Here is a 22,797-nt window from a genome sequence, read left to right as displayed (position 1 = left end):
TGATGCCTACATGCCGAAGCGGAGAGATTAAAATACTAAATTACAAGGTAGGAGACATGTGAGAGTTGCTGATGATATGCACCACTGGCTCACAGTAGGAGAAAAGTGTTCCTCCGTGGCAAGACAATGCTAATAATATTAGAAAGGAAGTTAACATTTGCAGAGGTGAAATTAAACTTATGGTGTAAGCAATGGGAAGGTTGGGGACATCCACCTGGCATATGAAAGTCCCAGAGTAGAGGCTAGACTACTTCCTCAGGATGGGGCGCTCACTCATTCAATGCCCTTGTTTGTTTTACTCAGGGGAGTTATACTGAGATTGCATAGTAGTGTGGTGGAAGGAGTATAAGGGGGAACATACCTCCTGCCCCAGGCCAGTAAGTAGGCCAGCATCCATATCCCTCTAACTCAAAGGCTCCAAGAGTCCAAGTCCTCCTTCGCTTAGGAGAGACAGGAGGCCTAGCAGGTGTTGTGCTACTGCTGAAAGTGGTCGGTTTCCTGGCCGTTTGGTCGATGCTTAGGGGTCCCCCCCTTCGTGGCCCTCAGCCCTTACCATAATGGAAATTAATTTTCTATTTTTTCTCATCTGTAAGGGTTGTAAAGGACAATACTTTTTGGAATGTTTCCACTGCTTTTTTGTACTCCTTAGCATCTTTATACATCTTGGCTAAATCAATATATGCGTATATATGTGTTTTTCTTTTTGTATTCCAACCCCATTTCAAAGGGAAATATGGCCTTCTGAAGTAGTTCTTGCATTTCTTTTAACCCCTTAAGGACACATGACATGTGTCACATGTCATCATTCCCTTTTATTCCAGAAGTTTGGTCCTTAAGGGGTTAAGTATGTTCTTTTATTAGTAAAATCAGAGTATGCCAAAAAAAACCTGTTTAAACATTTTATTCCTGTAACACAGGCCAAGCTGATAATGGTGAAATCCTGAATTAGGAATTAAACCCAGAGCTGTTTTAAGAACACAAATGGCTTCATCAATCATCTCTGCTCTCCTATAAAATCTCGCAACATAGCGAAGTAAATATGGAAAGTGTGGTGTTTGTTTTAGAGCTTCTTCTATATATTTCAGTCCTTCCTCTGTCTTCTCCAGGTCCTGTAGTGTCAAACCAAGAAGTGCCTTTATCACGGAATCCTTTGGATTTAACTCTATGGCTTGTTTTAACAGTCTTAGAGATTCTTCATTTGCACCTCCCAACCGATAAACTACAGTGGCGTAACCATAGTTCCACTCAGGATCTTCAGGAGCCTATGTGAGTGCCTTCTCAAAGCACTCTTTAGCTTTTTCATAATATTTATGATTAAACTTTAACAGAGTCCATCCCTGCTCCCCGTATAGTTCAGGATATTTTCAGAATCCTTTTTTTGTTTAGGTTCATTGAAAATACTGTTTACTTTCTGAATGTAATGTTGGGATTTTTCAAACCTATTTAAGTATTAGTGTACCCAGGCATAGTTACTATAAATGACAAGAAGTTTGCAGTTGGTTCCATTTAAATAAGACAAACAAACCATCCCTGCTTCAGCTAAAAGAGCAATTGATTCACCTTGTAGATGTTTTATGTAAGCTAGTTGATTGTACAAAATGAATTTGTTGTCGCTAACTGAAAATTCTAACTGATTGTGCAGGCTTTCTTCAATTTCATCAAAACTGCCAGCCTTCTTCTGTAAACCCCAAGTAAAATGGCAATTTAGTTCTAGCAAGTGGGTTTTCAAAGATGTCTCACTATTGAAGAAAAATGATAGTAAGCATAAGTAATGGCAATATTATTTGAAATTGAATAGAAGCTAAACAGTTTAACTATGATATAAGTAATATAATAATATGATGTCCATCCTGCCTAGAATAGGTTGGGTGTGATGTATGTGGCAAATCCCAGGACTCCATCCACAGTGAGTGAAAGTGATCTTGTGGGAAATTAGCTTCTGAGTACTATTGAGCTTTGTGTCAGTGAGCTTGTGTGTGTCAGTGAGCTTGTGCATAGTGAGGTTTGTGTAGTGAGCTTCTGTGTGTCACTGAGCTAGCTGTGAGCTGTGTGATATTTTGCGTGTATGTCAGTTAGTTTGTGTCTAGTGAGCTAATTGAATTGAGCTTTTGTGTGTGTCAATGAACTTTCTGTAGTGATTTTTCTCTAATGCGCTTGTATGTCGATGGATGAGCTTGTGTGTAGTGAGCTGTGTTTAATGAGCTTATGAAAGTGTTAGTGGACCTATGTGTAGTGAGCCTATGTGTGGATGAGTGAGCTGTCTGCAGTGGGTTGTGTGATTTTGTGTGTGTGTATATCAGTTTTAATGTAGGGAGCTGTATGTAGTGAGTTTGTTGTGTGTATGTAGTGAGCTTGTCTTTGAGAATGTGTGTGTATGTGTAAGGAACAACATTTAGAATTTTTAAAAGAATGTTTTTTAAATCAAAAAAACCCTGGGTGGGAGCTGCAGGCCCCCTTGTAGCATGTTGCAGAATACTGCCAGTGACGCACATAGGTAATTAAGAGACGTTTATGCTGTCTAAAGTGATGTCCTAGGGGCTCGCCTAAAGTCTCCTAATGGGTGATCCAGCTAGGAGTGTACATAGTAATATAGGCTAAACTTGTCCATTCGATTTCAGGTGGATTGTGATTCATCAGAACTTTGGGCGATGAGCAATTTGTCCTAAATCTTAAACTCCACAATACCATATGGACATATCATGGAACAATAAAGGCAATGAACTAACCATTTTATTTGTGCAGCATATCTCTATGCACTTGTGGATACAGCATCAGACTCTTGTGTCATTCGTGTTGAGAATGTGCTCTTGTTAAATATGCTATGCAGTGCATGAACCATTTGGCATTGCAAGAATGACACTGACCTGTCACACGCAAGGGTTACATAAGCTCATTCCTCACACAGTACCCTGCCTTGGTAATCCAAGAGAACATTATATTTTGGTTTCTGTTTTGGCTACTTTGACCTCGGCAAGTATATTGACCATTCTGTTGTACATGCAACTTGGCTTCTCTACTCAATTACATTTCACACTGTCTCCCTTACCTTGGCAAATTTACGACTATGTCTAGTTTCAAGCCTGGCCACTCTAAAATCCAGTAATACATCACTATACCTTTTCTCATCCTACTTGAGTTTCCAAGAGGTTTGTGACATTACAACATGGTCAAATTGACCCTTTAGGCTTAGGTAAGCAATTGTCCTCATGAGAGTCTAAGGTAGAGGAACTTGATCATCACATGGATCAGTTCAAACAGGCACTCCAGACATTACTCAATTAAAACTGCCTATCTCCAACCTGAGTAACAATCTGCATCTCACACACAACAAAAGTCTGGTGCAGCAGGAGTTTCTTCCAATAACGGTCCCTCTGTTCATCTGGCACCTCCTCCAAGAAATGGAGAAGATCCTCCAGACTAAACCAAACTGGGGTTGAGGTTTATTTTGAGATTTCCCCTAAATCTATCCTGTCAGTCATTGCTAAGATAAGTCATGTCATGAACATAATACTGGGTAAAGCTCTTGCTTAGACAAATCCACTATGATAAAGCAATTGTTCCATTGCTTATAATTACTATGAGCTTTCTTCTGAGTTTAAGAGAATATTTGAATTCCATTAAGCCTTCATACATTCCTTGTGGGTGGCTTACCGAACAAAACTGAAACTCCCGAACTTCCATCATCGCCTGCGTTCGGTTCTATACAACTTAGAAGGGCACTGTTCTGTGGAATCGTTTGTCTGGATGAGGGGAACAAGCTCTAGGGTAAGACTATTGACTATGTTTGGTAGTTTGTTTGGTTTTTAAACTACCGAGCTAGACCAGTTTGTGAGGCTCCCATGTGTTTTTGGGATACTTTTGGGGTATTGTTATGTGCCTGTATGTTTTCTGTGCTTGGAGATAATTCAGTTTAGTACAGTTCCTGACTCAATGATCTCACAGGCACAGGCGAGGGATTATCCTTTTTTGTGTGGGAGTGTCCTGGACCTGAGAGCCAATGTAATTACAGTATGTACTTTGCCATAGTCCCCTCTCAGGTCCAGTGGGGAATTCCCCTGGAATATTTCACGGTAAACCCCTTGCATGGGGACTTGCATATAAACCGGCCAGTTGACCTTAATAAATTAATTCCTGTTGTACCCTTCATCTAGTCTAGGCTGCGAGCTATAATCACTCAGCCTCTAGCAGTTCAGGAGGAAACAAAAAATAATCCTGTGCTAGCCCGTCAAATCCTGTGCTAGCCCTCATAGACTGAAGGCCACAGGGGCTCAGCCACCAAAATATCGGCAACACAAGCAGACAGCGGTTAGTTGTGAATGCCAACCTGTCTCCTGGTTGAGAGGGACCTGGCCTCATGTTGATCCAAGGGCTGTGTTTCACTGATGCAGGTCTACAAGATGGCCTGGGTCAGAGGGAATGTCTTACCTCATCCTAAAGCATCTGTCTCTTCGGTGGATTGCCCTGAGAGCTTGTTACACTTCCCACTATTGGATGTCGGCTGACATGGACTATATTCTGAAGCAGCCACACACTTGCTTGCCAAAATCTCAATTACTTGATTATTATGTTGTCAAAACTAAGTTTGATTATTTTTTCCATTATTCCACTATTTTTTATTAATAAGCTGTACTATCGCTTCTGCAGTATAATCCACTTTGATTACTCATAAGTAGTAATTTTCACTGACACCTTAATGTAACCTCTTATCTCCAATTAGACATGGAAACATAGCTTGAATATGTTGTTTTTCATTATAAATAAAAATAATGTGCATGTTTTCTCAATTACCCCATATATTATGCTATTATGCATGATGAAATGCTTGATGATTGCGGTTGGGGCACCCCAAGCTTGTCTGTGTTATTACAATGCACTACAAAAACACAAAATAAAAAAAATGAAAACATCTAAAGCATACAGAAAGAGTGAGTGTTTACACTTTGATTACAGCTATGCCTCTCTGTATACGAATAGTGACTCTGTCTAGAATGTCAGCACGTGTGAGCAAGGCCCTACACATCCTCTGCTCCTGTACGTCCAACTCGTCTTGTTACAAATAATTGTCTGTTAGTCCAACTGCGGAATTTGTTTATAAATAATAATTATAATAATAATTGTTTATTTAACAGTTCTTATATGGTGCTCTACAGAGTGCTTTACAATCTATAAAAACTGAACAAAGACCTCCCTCAGCTTACAATCTAGCAATTACAGTTTTGCAGTAATAACAGACCTAAAGGAACAGTTATACAGGGAGTAAAAGTCCTCTAGTGTGTGTTTGAGCCTGGAAAATAAGGGATAACTGCCCACTAGTAACCTCAGACAGGAAATGCCTTGCAGGAGGAGAAGGGGAAGCTTTCAGTGATACACTCTGTATACCCACTCCACAAGAGGCTCATTATGATAATCTCAGCCAAGAAGGTGGATTAGAGGCCCACACATGTGGCGCTGGAATAAAGGTGAGTGTTCTTTTTAATATACAGCGGATACAATGGCGGACCTACTGTGGTCGCAGGGGTCTAAGGTGTGACTGGGCACGTCACTCCGGGGGCCCTGCCACTCTGTGGACCCCAACGACAAGGGTGTCCGTTGGCCATGTGGTGCGGCGCTGGCCCGCCTGCCGGGGCTGCACATTTATGGACCCATGGGGAGGTCTATGCTGTTAGGGCCACCCAATGCAATGTAGTTTCAGGGGCCCGGTTAGCGCTACAACACTAATGCAGCAATAATACAGTGCTAATAGCGCAATCGGCCCTCCTGTAATGAGGTCAGATAGCTGGGAGGAATTGACAGCCCTGGTCACTTCTTCCCTGCAAACACCGAAAGCCACATGGGAGGAGGAAGGAGTCAGAGTTGGAACTCTGACTCCCATCAGCCTGAACCAGCTACTGGACCCCAGGGTAGTCCTGCAATTAAAAGGTAGAAAACAGGAGGGTGATTAAAACATGCTGCATGTGTGTGTCTCTGTGTGTGTGTGTCTGTCTGTGTGTGTCTGTCTGTATCCGGGAGCCTCTGTATGTACAGGTGTGTGTCCCTGTATGTATGTGTGTGTCTCTGTATCTGTGTATGTGTGTGTATGTATGTTTGTATGTATCTGTGTGTCTCTGTATGTATGTGTGTGTATCTGTGTGTGTATGTATTTGTGTGTGTGTGTATGTATGTGTATCTGTTTGTCTGTTTTTGTATCTGCATGTCTGTGTATCTGTATGCCAGTGTGTGGCCAATGTATCTATATTTGTGTCACTGTTTGTGTCTGTATGAGTGTAATTCTGTGTATCTGAATGTTTGTCATTAAGTGTCTGTGTATCTGCATGTGTGTCTGTATATGTGTCTGTGTATCTGCATGTGTGTCAATGTCTGTATCTGTAGGAGTGTCATTCTGTGTATTTGCATGTGTGTCAGTGTGTATCTGTATGTTATATGGTGTGTATCTGCATGTATGTCCGTGTGTTTTTGTCTGTTTATCTGCATGTATGTCTGTGTAACTGTCACCCCACCACACACACTGACCCCCCTCTTCACCCTGCCACACTCACAATAACTACCCCAATCTTATCACTCTCCCATGCCATACTCATTTCCCATTGCTTTACACTCACCTTTCCTAGCAGTCACACTCACTCCCCAATCCTGTCACACTTATTCTCCATCACTCTGTCACACTTGCCCCCTTTCACCCTGCTACACCCTATCACATAAACCCCTACAATTCTGTCATACTCATCCACCCCAACCATGCCACTCTCACTATGTGGGGCGTAAATGAAACAGATGGAGGGGCTGGGGGGAGGGGTGGTGTGAATGTTACACATGGAGGGGCTGGGCAAGGGAGTGGGAGATGTATGGGTGGAGGGGGGAGCCCAGGGAAATTTTCGCACCGGGGCCTGTGGTTTCTAGTTACGCCTCTGAGCAAACCTTTGTATGAACTGACTCCTTTGTATGATCTCTTAATAGTGTCTCCAGGTACTTGGGGCATGGCACGGTCTGAATAGAACTATACTATAATAAGTCCATAGGAGTATGTTCCAACACTAGGGCCGGCCCAAGACATTATGTTGCCTGGATCCAAGTATGAAAGGCTGCCCCTCCCACCCCCCCCCCCCCCCCCCCAAAAAAAAAACCAAAAAAAAAAACATATATGCTCCTGCATTGGAAGTGTCTCTATGTGTGTGTGTGCTGGGGATGTAGTGTGTCTCTGTGTGTGCTGGGGATGAAGTGTGTGTCTGTGTGTGTGCTGGGCACGTAGTATGTCTGTGTGTGCTGGGGATGTAGCTTGTGTTTGTGTGTGCACTGCAGCCAATACACTTACCTATACACTGTGTCTATGTATATGCATGTGTGTCAGTGTTTGTATCTGTGTGTGTGTGTGTGTCAGTGATTGTATCTGTTTGTCTATGTATCTGCATGTGTGGCGGTGATTGTGTGTCTGTATATCTGCATGTGTATCAGAGTGTCTGTGCAACTGTATGTGTGTCAGTATATGTATCAAAAACTGACACACATGCAGATACTGACACACATACAGATGTACAGACACACTGATATGCCTGCAGATACACAGACACATACTGACACTGACACACACACTGACAAACATGTAGGTACACAGACATACAGATATTATGCCGAACATGTAAATTATATTTTTACTTATAAGTGATACAATGTTTGTATTGGAGTCCATATTGCTCATCCCACAGTTTCTTTATATTGCTAGTTTCAATTCACAGAGATTACTTAAATATTCTTCATTATGTGGATCCAGCTTCAGGGCTTTTCCATAACATTCAATTGCGTCTGTTGACTTTTTCTGTATTTTATAAACAAACCCAAGCAGACTGAATCCAGATGCATCTGTAGGGTCTCTAGTGACCTTCCGCTCTGCCAGTTTTTTCAATGCCTGCTCACATCTTTGTTTATTATAGAAAGCACCTGGTATGAGGAGTGCTTCTTTGTAATGACGTATAGCTTCTTTTTCAGATTTTTTATGAAATTGTTCAAAATTACCATAGTGGAAATGAATTTGTTGTTTTTCATTATCTGTAAGGTTTGTAAAGGACAATACTGTCTGGAATGTTTCCTCTGCTTTTTTGTATTCGTTAGCCTCTGTATACATGTTGGCTAAACCAATATATGCATACATATATGTTTTTTTACATTCCAACCCTTTTTTGAAATGAAATATGGCCTTCTGAAGTAGTTCCTGTATTTCCCTTGAGTATGTTTTAATATTTTTAAAATCTGATTTTGCTAATGTTTTCTTTTCAGACATTTTGCTCCTGTAACATAGGCCGATCGAATAATGATGAAATCCTGAATTAGGTATTAAACTCACAGCTGTTTTCAGAACATGAAGGGCTTCATCAATCATCCCTGCTCTTCTATAAAATATAGCAACATAGCGAAGTAAATATGGAAGGTTTGGTGTCTGTTGCAGAGCTTCTTCTATATATGTTAGTCCTTCCTGTGTCCTCTTCAGGTCCTGCAATCTCAAACCAAGAAGTGCCTTCACCACTGAATCCTTTGGATTTAGTTCTATGGCTCGTTTCAACAGATTTAATGATTCCCATTTCAGACCTGGACTTTTTACGTTTTGAAAACTTTCTAATCGATAAACTGCAGTTGCGTAACCAGAGTTCCACTCAGGATATTCTGGAGCCTCTTTGAGTGCCTTCTCGAAACAGTCTTTGGCTTTTTCATAATATTTTTTATTAAAATTCAACAGAGACCATCCCTGCTCACCATATATTTCAGGATATATATCATCACGATTCTCTGTGTGCTTTAATTCTTTGTAAACATTGTTTACTTTGTCAATGTACAGTTGAGATTTTTCCAATTGATTTAAGTAGTAGTGCACCCAGGCATAGTTACCATAAATAACCAGAAGTTTGCCGTTTGGTCCATTTGATGTAGACAAGCAATTCCTTTCCGCTTCATCCAAATTAGCAATGGATTCTGTGTAATCACTCTGTAGATGTTTTATATAAGCCAAAAGATTGTACACCATGTGTTTGTTCTCTCTGACTAAAAACTTTAATTGATTTTGCAGTCTTTCTTCTATTTCATCAATTTCACCATCTATTAGATCCCATGTAAAATGGCAGTTTAGTTGTAGCAAGCAAGTTTTGAAATTTGTCGCACTATTGAAAAAAAAAAATAAGAGTAAGCATTAGTGATTGTAACAGTATTTTATGTCAAAGTACTATTACTACAGCCCATTGTGGTGGTTATGGTGCTAGCAGACTGCATTTTCATCCCTTGGTTCTGTGTTAGAGTGTATTTAAACAGTTTGACACAAACCAGGGGTATCTCATAGGCCCAATACCAGGTCCCTTAACCTGCATGTCAATTTCATCTAATTTGGGATAACATTAATTAACCGAGTGTGTCAGCTGAATTGCTAAGAATTCAAAGGAGATTTTAAAATGTAAAGATAAAATAGATAAAATGGAAACAGATTTTTTATTTTATTTATTTGGATTAAGAGTTATATCTACTTACTTCTAGTACACAGGCAGTATAAACAATATATGTAGAACCTATAATGCTGTATTTTTGTATTAATTCATTTATTTGTGTTTATGTGGTTTGTTCCTAAAAAGTTATGCCCTGAAAGTATATTCCTTCTATTGTAAGAGGGACCTTTAAGAATATTCTACCAATTCTGATTTGTTAATTACTATCAAGTTCTTAACTTACATATGGTTAATATTTACTTGTATTATCTATGTATACTGCAGCTATAGAACCACTGTGGTTACTTTTTACAATTATTCAGTGTTGAGAAAGATCCCCTGAGGGATAAAACGCGTTGACTTTCTTTTATGAGAGCGAGCATTATGCTATTGTCTTTATATTGATAAGCGGATTTACTTCATCACTGCTGACTTCATCCTTTTCCACTAGGATTCAATTTGTGCAGGAGGTCCCTGTGTGCATGTGTGAGAGGATTGTCTCTGTGTGGAGGGCAGTGCCTTCCCAATGGGGCCATAGGCCCCAGGTGTCTTTTTTACATGGATTGGCATTTTGCCACCCCTGTATATGTTAACATGGCAGCACACAATAGGCGACTTAGGCAGCCGCCTACTCAACTTAGGCCAGACTGATGAGCCTGGCTCTTGGTCCGTGACAGAGGTCCTAACACTGGGAGGGGGCTCAGCAGCTTGCCCTGTATGCTGCCGGGTGTGGGGCCACTCCAGTCAGTCTGCCCAAACAGGGAGAGAGAGAGTCTGTGAAATAGCTGTCAGTGAGCTTAGCCAGTCAGAACTTGAGTAGCTCTACTATGTAGCACCTGGGCGGTATGATCCCAATAAGGTAAAGAAATGGTTCAAAAAGGTACTTTATTGAAGAAGAGACCAGCCATTCTTAGGAAGGGATCATGCCACACAGTGCCCCATCCCCCTGTGGCATAAATGTGGGCATATCACAATTTAGGCACATTACCTAAATTGTATTATAGCCTCACAAATGCCACACTGTGCTAAGCCAAACCATCATGCCACATTGTCCAACTTGTGTTTATCTCACATCCATGACACATTGGCAAAGATGTGGGCATAACACAATGGAGGCAAACAGAAATAAATGTAGGGCATGTGGACAAAATAAAGAGGAGACAAACTTAAAAAATATCAAGGATGTGGGCAATAAGGTATCATGTGAGCATAATAAAAGGAGGCAAACTGAAATAAATGTATATAACGTGGCATGATGTGGGTGTAACAAAAGGAGGCTAATTGAAATAAATGTGCACAGAATGGCATTTGAGCCATGTGGCAGGGATGGTGTAATAAAACCTTATTAGTTACACTCACAACCACTCAGTGTCTGTTCACTGGTCTTCATTAGTGGCATATTTAATTTATGTGATTTTTCACAGAGCAATGATGAAAAAATGAATTATGATATAACATAATGGATGTAGGTGTGGTTTTGATAAGGGCTGGCAGTATTTCATCCTTGGACCTATGTAGCACAATGTCTTTGCCATCCCTGTTGGAGGGGGTACACTCAGGGGCATACCTAGAGCATTTAGCACCTGGGGTGGATCCTGTGTTTGGCTCCCCCCCTTCCCCCTCCCCCCCCCCCCCCGCCCACCACTCTCCCCACCTCCAGATAATAATAAAATAAACACCTGCAATTTTTTTTTGTATTGCACAAATTTGTAAACTTTGTAAAACCCCTTTTAGCCCTCTTCTACAAAACCCCTGTCCTGCCCCGTTCCTACAGAGCACCTGTCCTGCCCCCTTCTACATACCCCTTTAGTGCCCCCTTCTACAAAACCCCTGCATTCCCCTTCCACAAATCCCCTGCTCAGTCCCCCTTATACAAGACCCCTGCCCCAATACAAAACTCCTGCCCCCTTCTACAAAATCCCTGCACCCCCTCACACACAGTTACAGGCAGACAGTCACACACACAGTTACAGGCACACAGTTACACACACACGGGGTTACAGGCAGACAGTCACACATGCTCAGTTACAGGCATACAGTCACACACAGTTACAGACACACACCGGCAGACAGCCACTCAGACAGGCAGGCAGACAGTCAGGCAGACAGTCATGCAGTCAGACAGGCAGGCACACAGACAGACAGACAGGCACACAGACAGATAGGCAGGCCCACTTGCAGGCACACCGACAGGCAAGCAGGCAGACAGACAGGCACACAGACAGGCAGGCAGATAGGCAGGCATACAGGCACGCAGGCACACAGACAGACAGTCAGGTACACAGACAAACAGGAACACAGACAGATAGGCAGGCAGGCACACAGACAGATAGGCAGGCAGGCACACAGTCAGATAGTCAGGCACACAGACAGACAGGCATGCAGGAATACAGATAGACAGAGAGGCAGGCAGGCACACAGACAGGCAGGCACACAAACAGTCAGACAGGCACATAGACAGACAGGCACACAGACAATTACTTCTTTCCATTATGGCTGGAAGGGTAAAGTGGAGGCAGTGCAGCTCCTTTTGTCAAGTTGGTGGGGAAGGACTTCATGTGCATCAGTTACCAGGGGATTCTGCTGCCATAGCTCTGCCTCCTGCTAAGCTCTGCCCCAATCATTCCACCCCCGCTGCTTTGCTATTTTTTTTTTTATAGACCCGGGTGCAGAATAATGAAATCCTCCACTTGCTTTGGCTCACCCCCTGCACTCTTGTCACCCGGCCATGTGTGAGCTCGCACACCCTAAGGCCGACCCTGGACCAGGGTGAGGGTCATGGCACCTCCCTACCTGGTGGCACCCGGGAAGGAACTCCCCCCCACGCCCTCCTCTTAGTACGCCACTGGGTACACTGAGTGTGTGTGGCGTTGCACTGCATGTGGGAGGAATGCTCTGTGTGGGGTGTATTGCGTGGGAAAATACTGTTGTGTGGGTGGTGCATAATGTGTGGGTGCATTGGGTTTGCTCTATTTGTGTATCTAGGAGATGTAGGGTAGCATGTATGTGTATAGGGGCTGTACTCTGTGTCTAGGTATAGGGATTGTACTGTTTGTGGGGTGTGCCCTATTGTAGAGGCTGTACTGTGTGTGTGTTTGCATTGTGTGTAAGAGTGTACCCTGTGTGTGTGGGATGCACTTTGCGGTTGGTTTTACTGTGTGTAGGGGTGTCCTGTGTGGGAATGTAGTCTGTGTATGTAGGGGGGTTGTGTGAATGCACTGTGTGAGGGTGAGGGTGTACTATGTATGTCTGTGGGGATGTACTCCGTAGTGGATGCCCTTTCAGCGGATCTAGTCTGTGTGTGTGTTTGGAGATGCTGTCTGTGGTGGGTTGTAGTTTGTGTGGCTCAGAGGGCTGCTTATTATCAAGTGTAGGGAAGGAGCTGGGAGGTCTATGTCTGCCCTGCACTTACTGTCAGTGTTGCTGCAGGTAACCATGCTTGCGAGGGGTGCAGTTTTACAGGGCAAATATAGACCTCACATATCCTTTCCCCCAGCATTATGGCTACCCCTCTCTCCCCACCACCTGCCTGACATCTTCGACCTCCCCACAGGTTCATTAGGGTATTTTACCCCAGCAGGAATAAGTGCAGGAACACCAGTCCCACACATCCCGGCAGGACTACAGAACCACAAACACTCACAGGTCTATAGTTACAAAAATAATGCAACAATGCCACTCAGTGGGTTACATTCAAGCATAATTATGACACTTTGTATAACTATACATTTGTATAACTATACATTTATGCACAATAGATTCATATAAATACAGCTCTGCAGTTTACATTTTTATTAATGACACTTGTTTTTGAGACCATCAAATTACTAGTTAATTAATAAATTTGAGAGATAATTGTTAAAGCAAAACATACTGGTTAAAATGGAACTTGCAAAATGTGGATAAACATTCTATCGATTTCCATGGTGACTGACTGGTTATATAGCACTTTTTACCAAAATAATAACTGTTTTCTCCATAAGATAGAATACTCATAAGGAAAACCGAAATATTGTTCATTGAATTCTGTACTTACATCATGATAGTTTTTGTTGTTGTTGTTGGAGAAGACCTTGTCCTGGATATCTTTGCTGTTAGCTCTGTGGCATAAAGTGCTAACTACTATTATGCCTATAAAGGTAAAATGCAGAAAGTCAATGACATCCTAAGAGAGAAACGAAAGTTGGAATTCAGTCAAGTATTGCTATCTTGAACTCACATTGTCGATGAGTCAGCAGCAAGGGAAAATAAAACTCAAGGGAGTTGTCTTTGCTTGTTGCAAACATAGGTTGTCACAGGGATTACGCTCTGTGGCAGTATATGTTTTAGTGACTACGTAAGAGTTAGGTTTGGGGTCAGGTTATTGCTAGTCTGTTTAGAAAGCTTGTCTGAGGAATTTGGAGGTTTCTAGGCAGAAAAGGAGCTGTAGGTCACTGAGCTGTTCCGGGGGGGCTAAAGCTGACTGGGGATTGGAAGTGAGCTGTGTAAATGGCAGGAAAGGGCAAATGGATAGTCAAACCGCGGTGTAACGGAACTCCACGTACTCTGACCGAGTACCTTCCGTTGATGGACGCTTCCTAGCTTGCGCCGAGGACCACAAGCACCACACCGGACACCACAACCACTGCAGACTCCACAACTGCCGTAACTTAACTGGAGTCTCACCGTCTTCCTTCCACCCCGGATCAGCTTCTGTCCTCCAGGACCGTGTGGGAAATACCTCTTCCTTCCACCCTGTAGGAACCTCCAGCATCCAGGACTGTGTGGGGAAGCCCTCTCCTCCAGGAGAGCGTATCAGGAACAGCTCTTAGAAGAGCTGGATGATTTAAAGCTCAAGGGAGTATGCAGAGCATAGCAATCCCCAGTGTGATTATAGCAGTTCCCTCCAATCACGAGACAAGACTAAGTGTTGAGGGTCAAGAAGATCTCTTTAATCCACACAAAAGGACTTTCTTTTATACAAGTTTTTTTTATATATCCTGGAGATAATTGGCTTAAGGAACTGCAATAAACTCAATTATCTCCAGGTACAGAAAATATCACCATTTTACACTAACAGTAAAATACAAAAAAATTCATAATTCCTATTATATTACACAGAACCCCCACATTTAACCTATCCCCAGATAGCTCGGATCTGAGCACTAGAGATGTCCCGAATAGTTCACTGGCGAATAGTTCCTGGCGAACATAGCTTGTTCGTGTTCGCCACAGCGGGCGAACATATGCGATGTTCGGTCCGCCCCCTATTCGTCATCATTGAGTAAACTTTGACCCTGTACCTCACAGTCAGCAGACACATTCCAGCCAATCAGCAGCAGACCCTCCCTCCAACACCCTCCCACCTCCTGGACAGCATCCATTTTAGATTCATTCGGAAGCTGCATTAATTTTTTTTATTATTATTATTTTTTTTTTATTCTAAATGCAAAACATTGTTATACAGGGGAATATTCACTGTCTGTGATTGTGTGTTTGTAGGTAAGTGATTGTACGTATAGGTCTGTGACTGTGTGTGTATGACTCTGTGATTGTGTATGTGTATATCTGTGATTATGTATGTGAATGTATGTGCTGTGTGTATAGGTATGTGATTGTGTGTGTGTGGGGGTCTGATTTTGTGTGCATGTTTGTGATTGTGCGAATAGGTCTATAGCTCCCTCTCTACCCTCTTCTTTCCAGTATCCGATACCATAAATGTCAATGTTACTGAATCTTACAAGTTTATGTTAAATGTGCATTGTGAGGAGATACTCAACTGTTATGATCACATGAAACCTTGTTTACCAATCAATGTATCGAAATCAAGATTAACTTTGTATCACTGGCGATGTAAACTTGATGCAATGTACATTTCCACCCTGTTTGACTTAATAAAAATGATATATGAAAAAAATAAATAATAATCTTCATCTTGCATCAGTGATGAGATGTTCCTCTACTTTGGGGGAAAAAAGTCTGCGAGTGTCAACTTCACAGTTTTGTTAATCCAATTTTTGGCAGATAGACATTTGGGTCTTGCCAGACAAACATCTTGCCCAGCGCTTGGCTAATGTGAACTTTCAGTTCTGGATAAACCTTTTAACCTGGAATAGCAATGACATAGTGGCGGGTTAATCACATGGCAGGCAAGAGGACGGGCTGTAAGTACCAGGTGAGACCCCATTCTGACATATACAGGGGCATAGGCGTGCGCAGCCTATTGCATTAGGGTGTGCACCCTAAAGCACAAACACACACGCCGTGTGTGTATATGTATATTATATATCCACACATACACGTGCAGTCAGAGAGGGCTGGTAACCTAAATAGTTAGTTTAACCCTATAGTGTCAGGAATACCTGTTTGTGTTCCTGACTCTATAGTGTTTCTTTAAAGATATGCTAATAATCTATTCATTGCAATATTTAGGTGGAATTAAATCCTTTCCTTAATATCTCAGTCAGCAATCAAAATCTTTGTAGACGTTTTCTTTTGTCTTTGCTGCACATTTTCTATGTATTATAACTTTTAGTAACATCCTATTTATCTCAAGACAATGTCATGCAAACTGCATCCAGGCAAAAAACAACAGAGTGGAACCCACATCTAATGAGCATACGATATATGTATACAACCTGGGAATTAGACCAGAGTGAAATATTCTATATACAATAATAGTAGGATCTAGAAAAACAAAAATTGAAGATCATAGCATAACACTGTTATGTGTAATGAGTGAATAAGTGATAGTGATATCTAACTCACAAACGAAGGTAGAAATCAGGCCTCTCACCCCCTTGGGGTATATGGAGTATGAACCTTGATAGCCGCTTCAAATGCACAATTCAAGGAGGTATGTATCTTTAAGAAGTGGATAAAAGAAAACCATACATGGTGAAGTATGTTATAAAAATTACAAAAAGGATTTATTGGATACACTTACAAACAGAAGGAAATTCTGAGCATATCTCCACTCTCTGTGGAACTCCAGAGCAGCATGGAACAAACAGCACGATTCCAAAGAGGAGTAGCACGACCAAGAGAGATCAAAATACAATAAAATATAAAATAAAAATTAAGAACAACTTGAGTCCATATATCCAACGCGTTTCGTCCAGATAAAATATAAGGGACTTCTTCAGGGATATGTAGAGGATCGTATGAAGGAGGATCTTCTTATACCCGTTGCAATTCTTCATAATGCCGATCACCGGCGGCGTGCGTTTCAGTGTGGAACGCACAAACATATTTCCTGTGACGTACATCCGTTTGTTGAGCGCATGCGCGCTAGAAATCTAAGAGTAAAACGCTCGAGACTCGAGCATATGTAAACACAAAAAGGGGAGATCAAAACACCAGAGATATAAATAGCCCATGATTATGTCGTTGAGTAACAAAAACATAGTTAGAACCATACAGAACCCCAGAAATTATGGTATACAACCGATTCAAAATTATATACATGGATAGACAACCTATCTACTGAACAAATACATAATAAATCCAGCGTTAATTCCAATGTGTACATGGATGCGTAGGCAGGTTGACAAAACACCCAATATATGCATCCATGTACATAAACGACAACGAACTGGAATAAATTGGGTTATAAAATTACAGAACAACCATCTAAGTATGCATATATACCTCATAGTACAAATAAAGCAAAAAATGGTATAAATATTATATACATACATATGTCGGTAAATGAACAAGAAATGAGAAAATACAAGAAGAAAACCAGTCTATACCAATTAATATGACCAGCGATCAAAATATCTATATAAGACCTTGAAGATCTATTTCAGCATTCCATCCATAATGTAGCGTCTTTAGTGTATAAATCCAAAATGCTTCTTGTCGGATTAATTGTTGGAGCTTATCTCCTCCTCTGCAACCCAGTGTGATATGTTCAATACCAAAAGCCTGGAAATTTTCCCAACGAAAAAGGGGACATGAATTACAATGTTTAGGAACACTGTGATCCAGAGTACCCCTTTTAATGTTGTTAAAATGCTCCAAAATTCTGATGTGGAGTTTTCTGGTGGTACGACCCACATACTGGGCTCCGCATCCACACTGGAGTATATAGATAACAAAAGTGGTAGAACACTGTATGTGTTTTTTAATTACATATGTTTTTTTGGTCTGGGTACTGACAAAGCTAGTAATTTTTCTTTTTTGATGTTTGCACGTGGAACAATGTCCGCAACAATAAAAACCTTTAAGGGGTTGAAGAAAAGAACCAGAAGTAGATGAAGGAAGTGCAGGAAGAAGGCTAGGAGCTAATTTGTTTTTTAAATTGGCCGCTCTTTTGTATATAATCATGGGCTTATCAGGAATAATCTCTTTGAGTACGCTATCACGTTGTAAAATGTACCAATACTTATTTAGAATCTTTTTGATTTTATTGGCATGTGGGTTATATTGGGTGATAAATGCAAATTGAAATTTATTGTTCTTAGGGTCAGCTATATTATTGCTTTTAGTGTGTTGTTTTTTATGATGATTTTTCAGGAATGTATTTCTGTCTGTAGTTAATATATTTTGTATATCTGTGTTGATTTGATCCTGATTATAGCCCTTTTCCAAATAGCGTGCCTTTATTACTTGAGCTTGTTGTACAAATGTAGCATTATCTGAACAATTCCTCCTGAGTCGAACTAACTGGCTTCTTGGCACATTGGAAAGCCAGGGGGGGTAATGGGCACTCGACAAGTCTATGGCATTGTTACAGTCGGTTGGTTTGAAAAATGTCTTGGTTTGAAGCTGATTTTGATCTATATAGATAGTAAGGTCTAAGAAATCCAAGGACACTGAGCTTGTGTTATAAGTGAATTTAAGATTATAATCATTCGAATTGACATGATTAAAGAAAAGATCCAAACTTTCCATGGAGCCCTCCCAGATAATGAGCACATCATCTATGTAGCGCCGCCATAGGACCAGATTGCCCCCCAGCTGAGGGCCTAGATGAATATGACTCTGTTCCCAATGGGAAACATATATATTGGCAAAGCTGGGGGCAAACTTAGTACCCATGGCGACGCCACATTTCTGCAAAAAGTACTGACCATTAAACCAAAAAAAATTCTTAGTCAGTACAAAAGCCATGCATTGTATTAGAAATTCGATTTGAATAGGTGGAAGACATTGATGTTTAATAAGTACATCTTTAATGGCCTGAATGCCCTTATCGTGTGGAATGTTTGAATATAGGGCTGTGATGTCTGTAGTGGCCAAAACGTATGTAGATTTCCAACGAATTGAGGAAATATCCTGTAGAATATGTTTGGTATCCCTAATATATGAATCAATGCGGGAAACGTATGGTTGGAGAAAAAAATCAACATACTCTGACAAATTACAGGAGAGGGAATTAATGCCACTGACTATAGGGCGGCCAGGAGGTCTTTGTAGGTTCTTATGAATCTTGGGTAAAAAATAAAAGGTAGCTAGTTTGCAATTGGAATTGTAAATAAAATCATATTCTTTCTTTGTTAGAATTTCTTTTTCAATACCCAAGTCTAATAGTTGTTTTAAAGATTGTAAGAACCTCAAAGTTGGATTCTGTGATAGAATTTCATACGTGTTAGTGTCATTTAGAATGTTATATGCCTCTTCCATATAGTATGATCTATCCATTATTACTGTACCACCTCCCTTATCAGCCTCCTTAATGATTATATTCGGATTTTCAGTTAACCTTCTTAAGGCGTCTCTTTTCTTTTTGTTCAAGTTAAGATGGTATTTGTTATTAGTTAGTTTATCAAGGTCTGCTTGAACTAATTCATTAAAAATATCCAAGTATTTGCTTTTAGCAGACCAGGGGTAGAAATGAGAAGTGGATTTAAAAGGAGTATGTATAATATCTGGTATAGACTTAGAATCATCGTTAGGCGTCTGGTTTAGTTCTTCCTGCACTATTGTATTAAGTTGTGAATTACCGCTGTTTTTATTCTGAAAGAATCTTTTGATGGTTAATTTTTTTAAGAATTTTTGGTTGTCTAAATATAAATTGAAACTATTAATGTTAGTTGTGGGGGCAAAATTAAGTCCCCTCTTTAAGAGGGTTAATTCATCTGATGAAAATTCAACCTGTGAAAGATTGAAAATACCTTCAACTTGATTTAATTTTGTCTGTATGGGATATGTACTGATATAGTCTGATCCTCCTCTACCTCTGAGTGGGGTCTTTTCTTTATTGGGGATCTGAGTGTTTGAAACCTGTTTTGAGTAGGGAATGTGTATATTCGATCTGATTTTGGTCTCGCCCCTTGTCTAAAAAAATGTCTTGGTTACCATTCTGAGGGTGTGAATGGGTGGGGGAACGAGGGGGACTCCGTGTCTTAGAATTTGATTTAGAATACGAATTAGAATTAGAATAGTTAGAATTCGAATTAGAATTAGAAATGGCAGAACGTGTACGATTGAAAGAATTAGAATTAGAAGAATTACGTCTGGCCTTAAAACCATGGCCAGCTGGGTTATGGACTCTTAATTGTGATTTCTGTTTATTGTTAAAATGATCTCGTTGTTTAGATTGAAAATTGGATTTGGACCAATTTCTTTGATTACCCTTTTGGTAATCGTCTTGGTCTCTTTTAAATTTGGTGGATTTTGTTGTTGAGATTTTCTCATCAACAGTCTTTATTTTCTCTTTGAGAATACTGTAATTGTTCTCTACGGCTTTTGGTTCCCTGCAATTGGAGATATCATTCTCTAAGATTTTAATTTCATCCTCTAGTGAGGTGAGAGATCTCCTTTGATAATCAATCAAGCTAACCATGTATTTCTTAGAGCATTCATCGCTAGCTTGATGCCAGTCTTTCATTAATTGGTGGTCTTCCAGACCAAAAGCTGGAACTTTTAAAACTCTTAGTCCTCGAGGTATAATATTTGAGGCTAGATATTGCTCTAGTGAGGTAATTTCCCACCACTTACGGGTTTCCTTTTCCAAAAGGTGCTCTAATTGTACAAATTTACGGTTTAATGAGTATTCTGTAGGAGGAGAGCCTCCTTTGAATAGGGAATCAATCCTCTTTTTTCTCTCATTTCTTATTTCATCATATATATTTTTGGAAGCCATAATTAAATTGCAGTGATATAGTGTATTAGTAGTATACAAGTGAGGAATAAACGTCAAAGTGAAAACAGAGAGTATACTAACTAATTACAAATAAAAAATCTATATAATAGAAGGGGTCCTAGGTGAACCTCACTGATCACCCAAATAGTGAGACAAAAAACAACAGAGTGGAACCCACATCTAATGAGCATACGATATATGTATACAACCTGGGAATTAGACCAGAGTGAAATATTCTATATACAATAATAGTAGGATCTAGAAAAACAAAAATTGAAGATCATAGCATAACACTGTTATGTGTAATGAGTGAATAAGTGATAGTGATATCTAACTCACAAACGAAGGTAGAAATCAGGCCTCTCACCCCCTTGGGGTATATGGAGTATGAACCTTGATAGCCGCTTCAAATGCACAATTCAAGGAGGTATGTATCTTTAAGAAGTGGATAAAAGAAAACCATACATGGTGAAGTATGTTATAAAAATTACAAAAAGGATTTATTGGATACACTTACAAACAGAAGGAAATTCTGAGCATATCTCCACTCTCTGTGGAACTCCAGAGCAGCATGGAACAAACAGCACGATTCCAAAGAGGAGTAGCACGACCAAGAGAGATCAAAATACAATAAAATATAAAATAAAAATTAAGAACAACTTGAGTCCATATATCCAACGCGTTTCGTCCAGATAAAATATAAGGGACTTCTTCAGGGCTATGTAGAGGATCGTATGAAGGAGGATCTTCTTATACCCGTTGCAATTCTTCATAATGCCGATCACCGGCGGCGTGCGTTTCAGTGTGGAACGCACAAACATATTTCCTGTGACGTACATCCGTTTGTTGAGCGCATGCGCGCTAGAAATCTAAGAGTAAAACGCTCGAGACTCGAGCATATGTAAACACAAAAAGGGGATGTAACGGACCGTTTCACTTACAAGAGGATAAAACCCAGTTTAGGCGATAATCCCCTTTCCAGATGCACAGGCAGCTACTGCAAACACCATTCTCCCGACTGGAACCACACGAACACTGGAACAGCTGAACAAGAAAAGCAGACATCGGCTTACACTCTTGGCAGTCAGCATACAATCCCATTCCCCCAAAGACCGAGACGACACAACGCTTTGAGGGTTAAGCAAGACTCTAGACTGGGACACCCAGTCTGGCTTTTATTTCCAACTCACACATACAGGCCACACCCAGGGGGAGGCATAAAATAACCAATGACATAGATGTTACCTCCCACACATCCCCTCCCCTTAGTGTGACACATAATCCCATTATGCATACAGAGTAAAATATACTTTTACACAACTTTCATAACTTTAAAACCATACATCACATTCACATAAAAATACATATCCACAATCAATCCATTCAGGGGAACAACATATTAAAAAATGGCATGAATCCGACCAGGGGTTTAAAAGTTACTAAAAGTATATTTTGGGCCCTGGCTTGCAGCATGGCACAATCTGGCTCAAACAGAAGTAAAACATCCCCCACAATGCATCCCGGCTTCCTCCCTTCTGCCCTGGAGATAATTGGAGAAGTAATTCAATTATCTAGGACTAGAGTCAGACTCCATTAACCACATGTTTGCAAAAAGACAGTAAAAGACATAAAATTACCTACTGATACATTTAACACATAAAACACACATTTCTACATATCTCCAGTTTAACTGAACACATAAATACCTACATAATATTTAAGACAGTATTACTGTGATATGTTACAAAGTCTTAAAGGGACATTAGTCCCAAAAGTCCCAATATGTCCATCGCTGATTTTAAAGGGCCAGTAGCAGCAATATAAATTATTACATGCCCAAATATAGTGTTTATAGAGCAATATGTCCATGGGCCGTAGTCGCAGGGCAGGAGGCTAGCAGCCAGGCCTCTCCAGTTCACAGTGGCGAAGCTGGTTTCGCCACATTTCTCCCCTTTGCCAATTAGACTAACAGGGTACCTGACTTTCTGCCGGTCAGTGCCCTGGTTAGTCCAGCAACCCACCCACGAAACAGAAATAACAGAGCAGCCCACCCACACTAACCGGTTACTACATCTGGGTGAGGAAGGATTTTGTCCAAGTTCTGGTGTTTCACCACTGCTGGGTGGGAGACGGGTAGGCTGCCTTGGTGGGTTGCTGAGGGGGCAGAGACCAGCGGTACTCTGTCCTGTTGCCAGCACTACCACGGGAGTAGTCTGGTGGGCGCCTGGTTGCTGGAGACTGGCTGTCTCCCCTTTAGGTGCACAGCTC

General features: G+C 40.9%; 1 protein-coding gene and 1 pseudogene across 1 annotated transcript; both read right to left on the bottom strand.

The window, feature by feature from the left end:
* Positions 1–572: 572 nt before the first annotated feature.
* On the bottom strand, positions 573–4,430 carry LOC134574736 (interferon-induced protein with tetratricopeptide repeats 5-like; annotated as a pseudogene).
* A 3,275-nt stretch (positions 4,431–7,705) lies between these two features.
* LOC134574735 (interferon-induced protein with tetratricopeptide repeats 5-like) lies at positions 7,706–20,529 on the bottom strand. The gene is made up of 3 exons (XM_063433832.1): positions 20,019–20,529; positions 19,030–19,225; positions 7,706–9,143 (listed from the first exon to the last, which is right to left on the bottom strand). The coding sequence occupies exons 1-3, from the start codon at positions 20,527–20,529 to the stop codon at positions 7,706–7,708; spliced, it is 2,145 nt and encodes a 714-aa protein (XP_063289902.1).
* Positions 20,530–22,797: the final 2,268 nt, after the last annotated feature.

This window comes from Pelobates fuscus, chromosome 10 (assembly GCF_036172605.1).
Source record: "Pelobates fuscus isolate aPelFus1 chromosome 10, aPelFus1.pri, whole genome shotgun sequence".
In the NCBI taxonomy this organism is placed as follows: domain Eukaryota; kingdom Metazoa; phylum Chordata; class Amphibia; order Anura; family Pelobatidae; genus Pelobates; species Pelobates fuscus.
The sequence above is the reverse complement of the archived record's forward strand: the minus strand, read 5'-3'. Positions and strand labels throughout refer to the sequence as shown.

Bases quoted from the DNA above. Each gene is read 5' to 3' on its own strand.
- LOC134574735 (XM_063433832.1), bottom strand. From the start codon at position 20,529: ATGGCTTCCAAAAATATATATGATGAAATAAGAAATGAGAGAAAAAAG. The intron at 19,226-20,018 runs GTAATCAAAGAA...TTAATGAATTAG, and splicing joins CCAAGACGATTACCAAAAGG to TTCAAGCAGACCTTGATAAA. The intron at 9,144-19,029 runs GTATGAAATTCT...TTTTTTCAATAG, and splicing joins ATTCTAAATGACACTAACAC to TGCGACAAATTTCAAAACTT.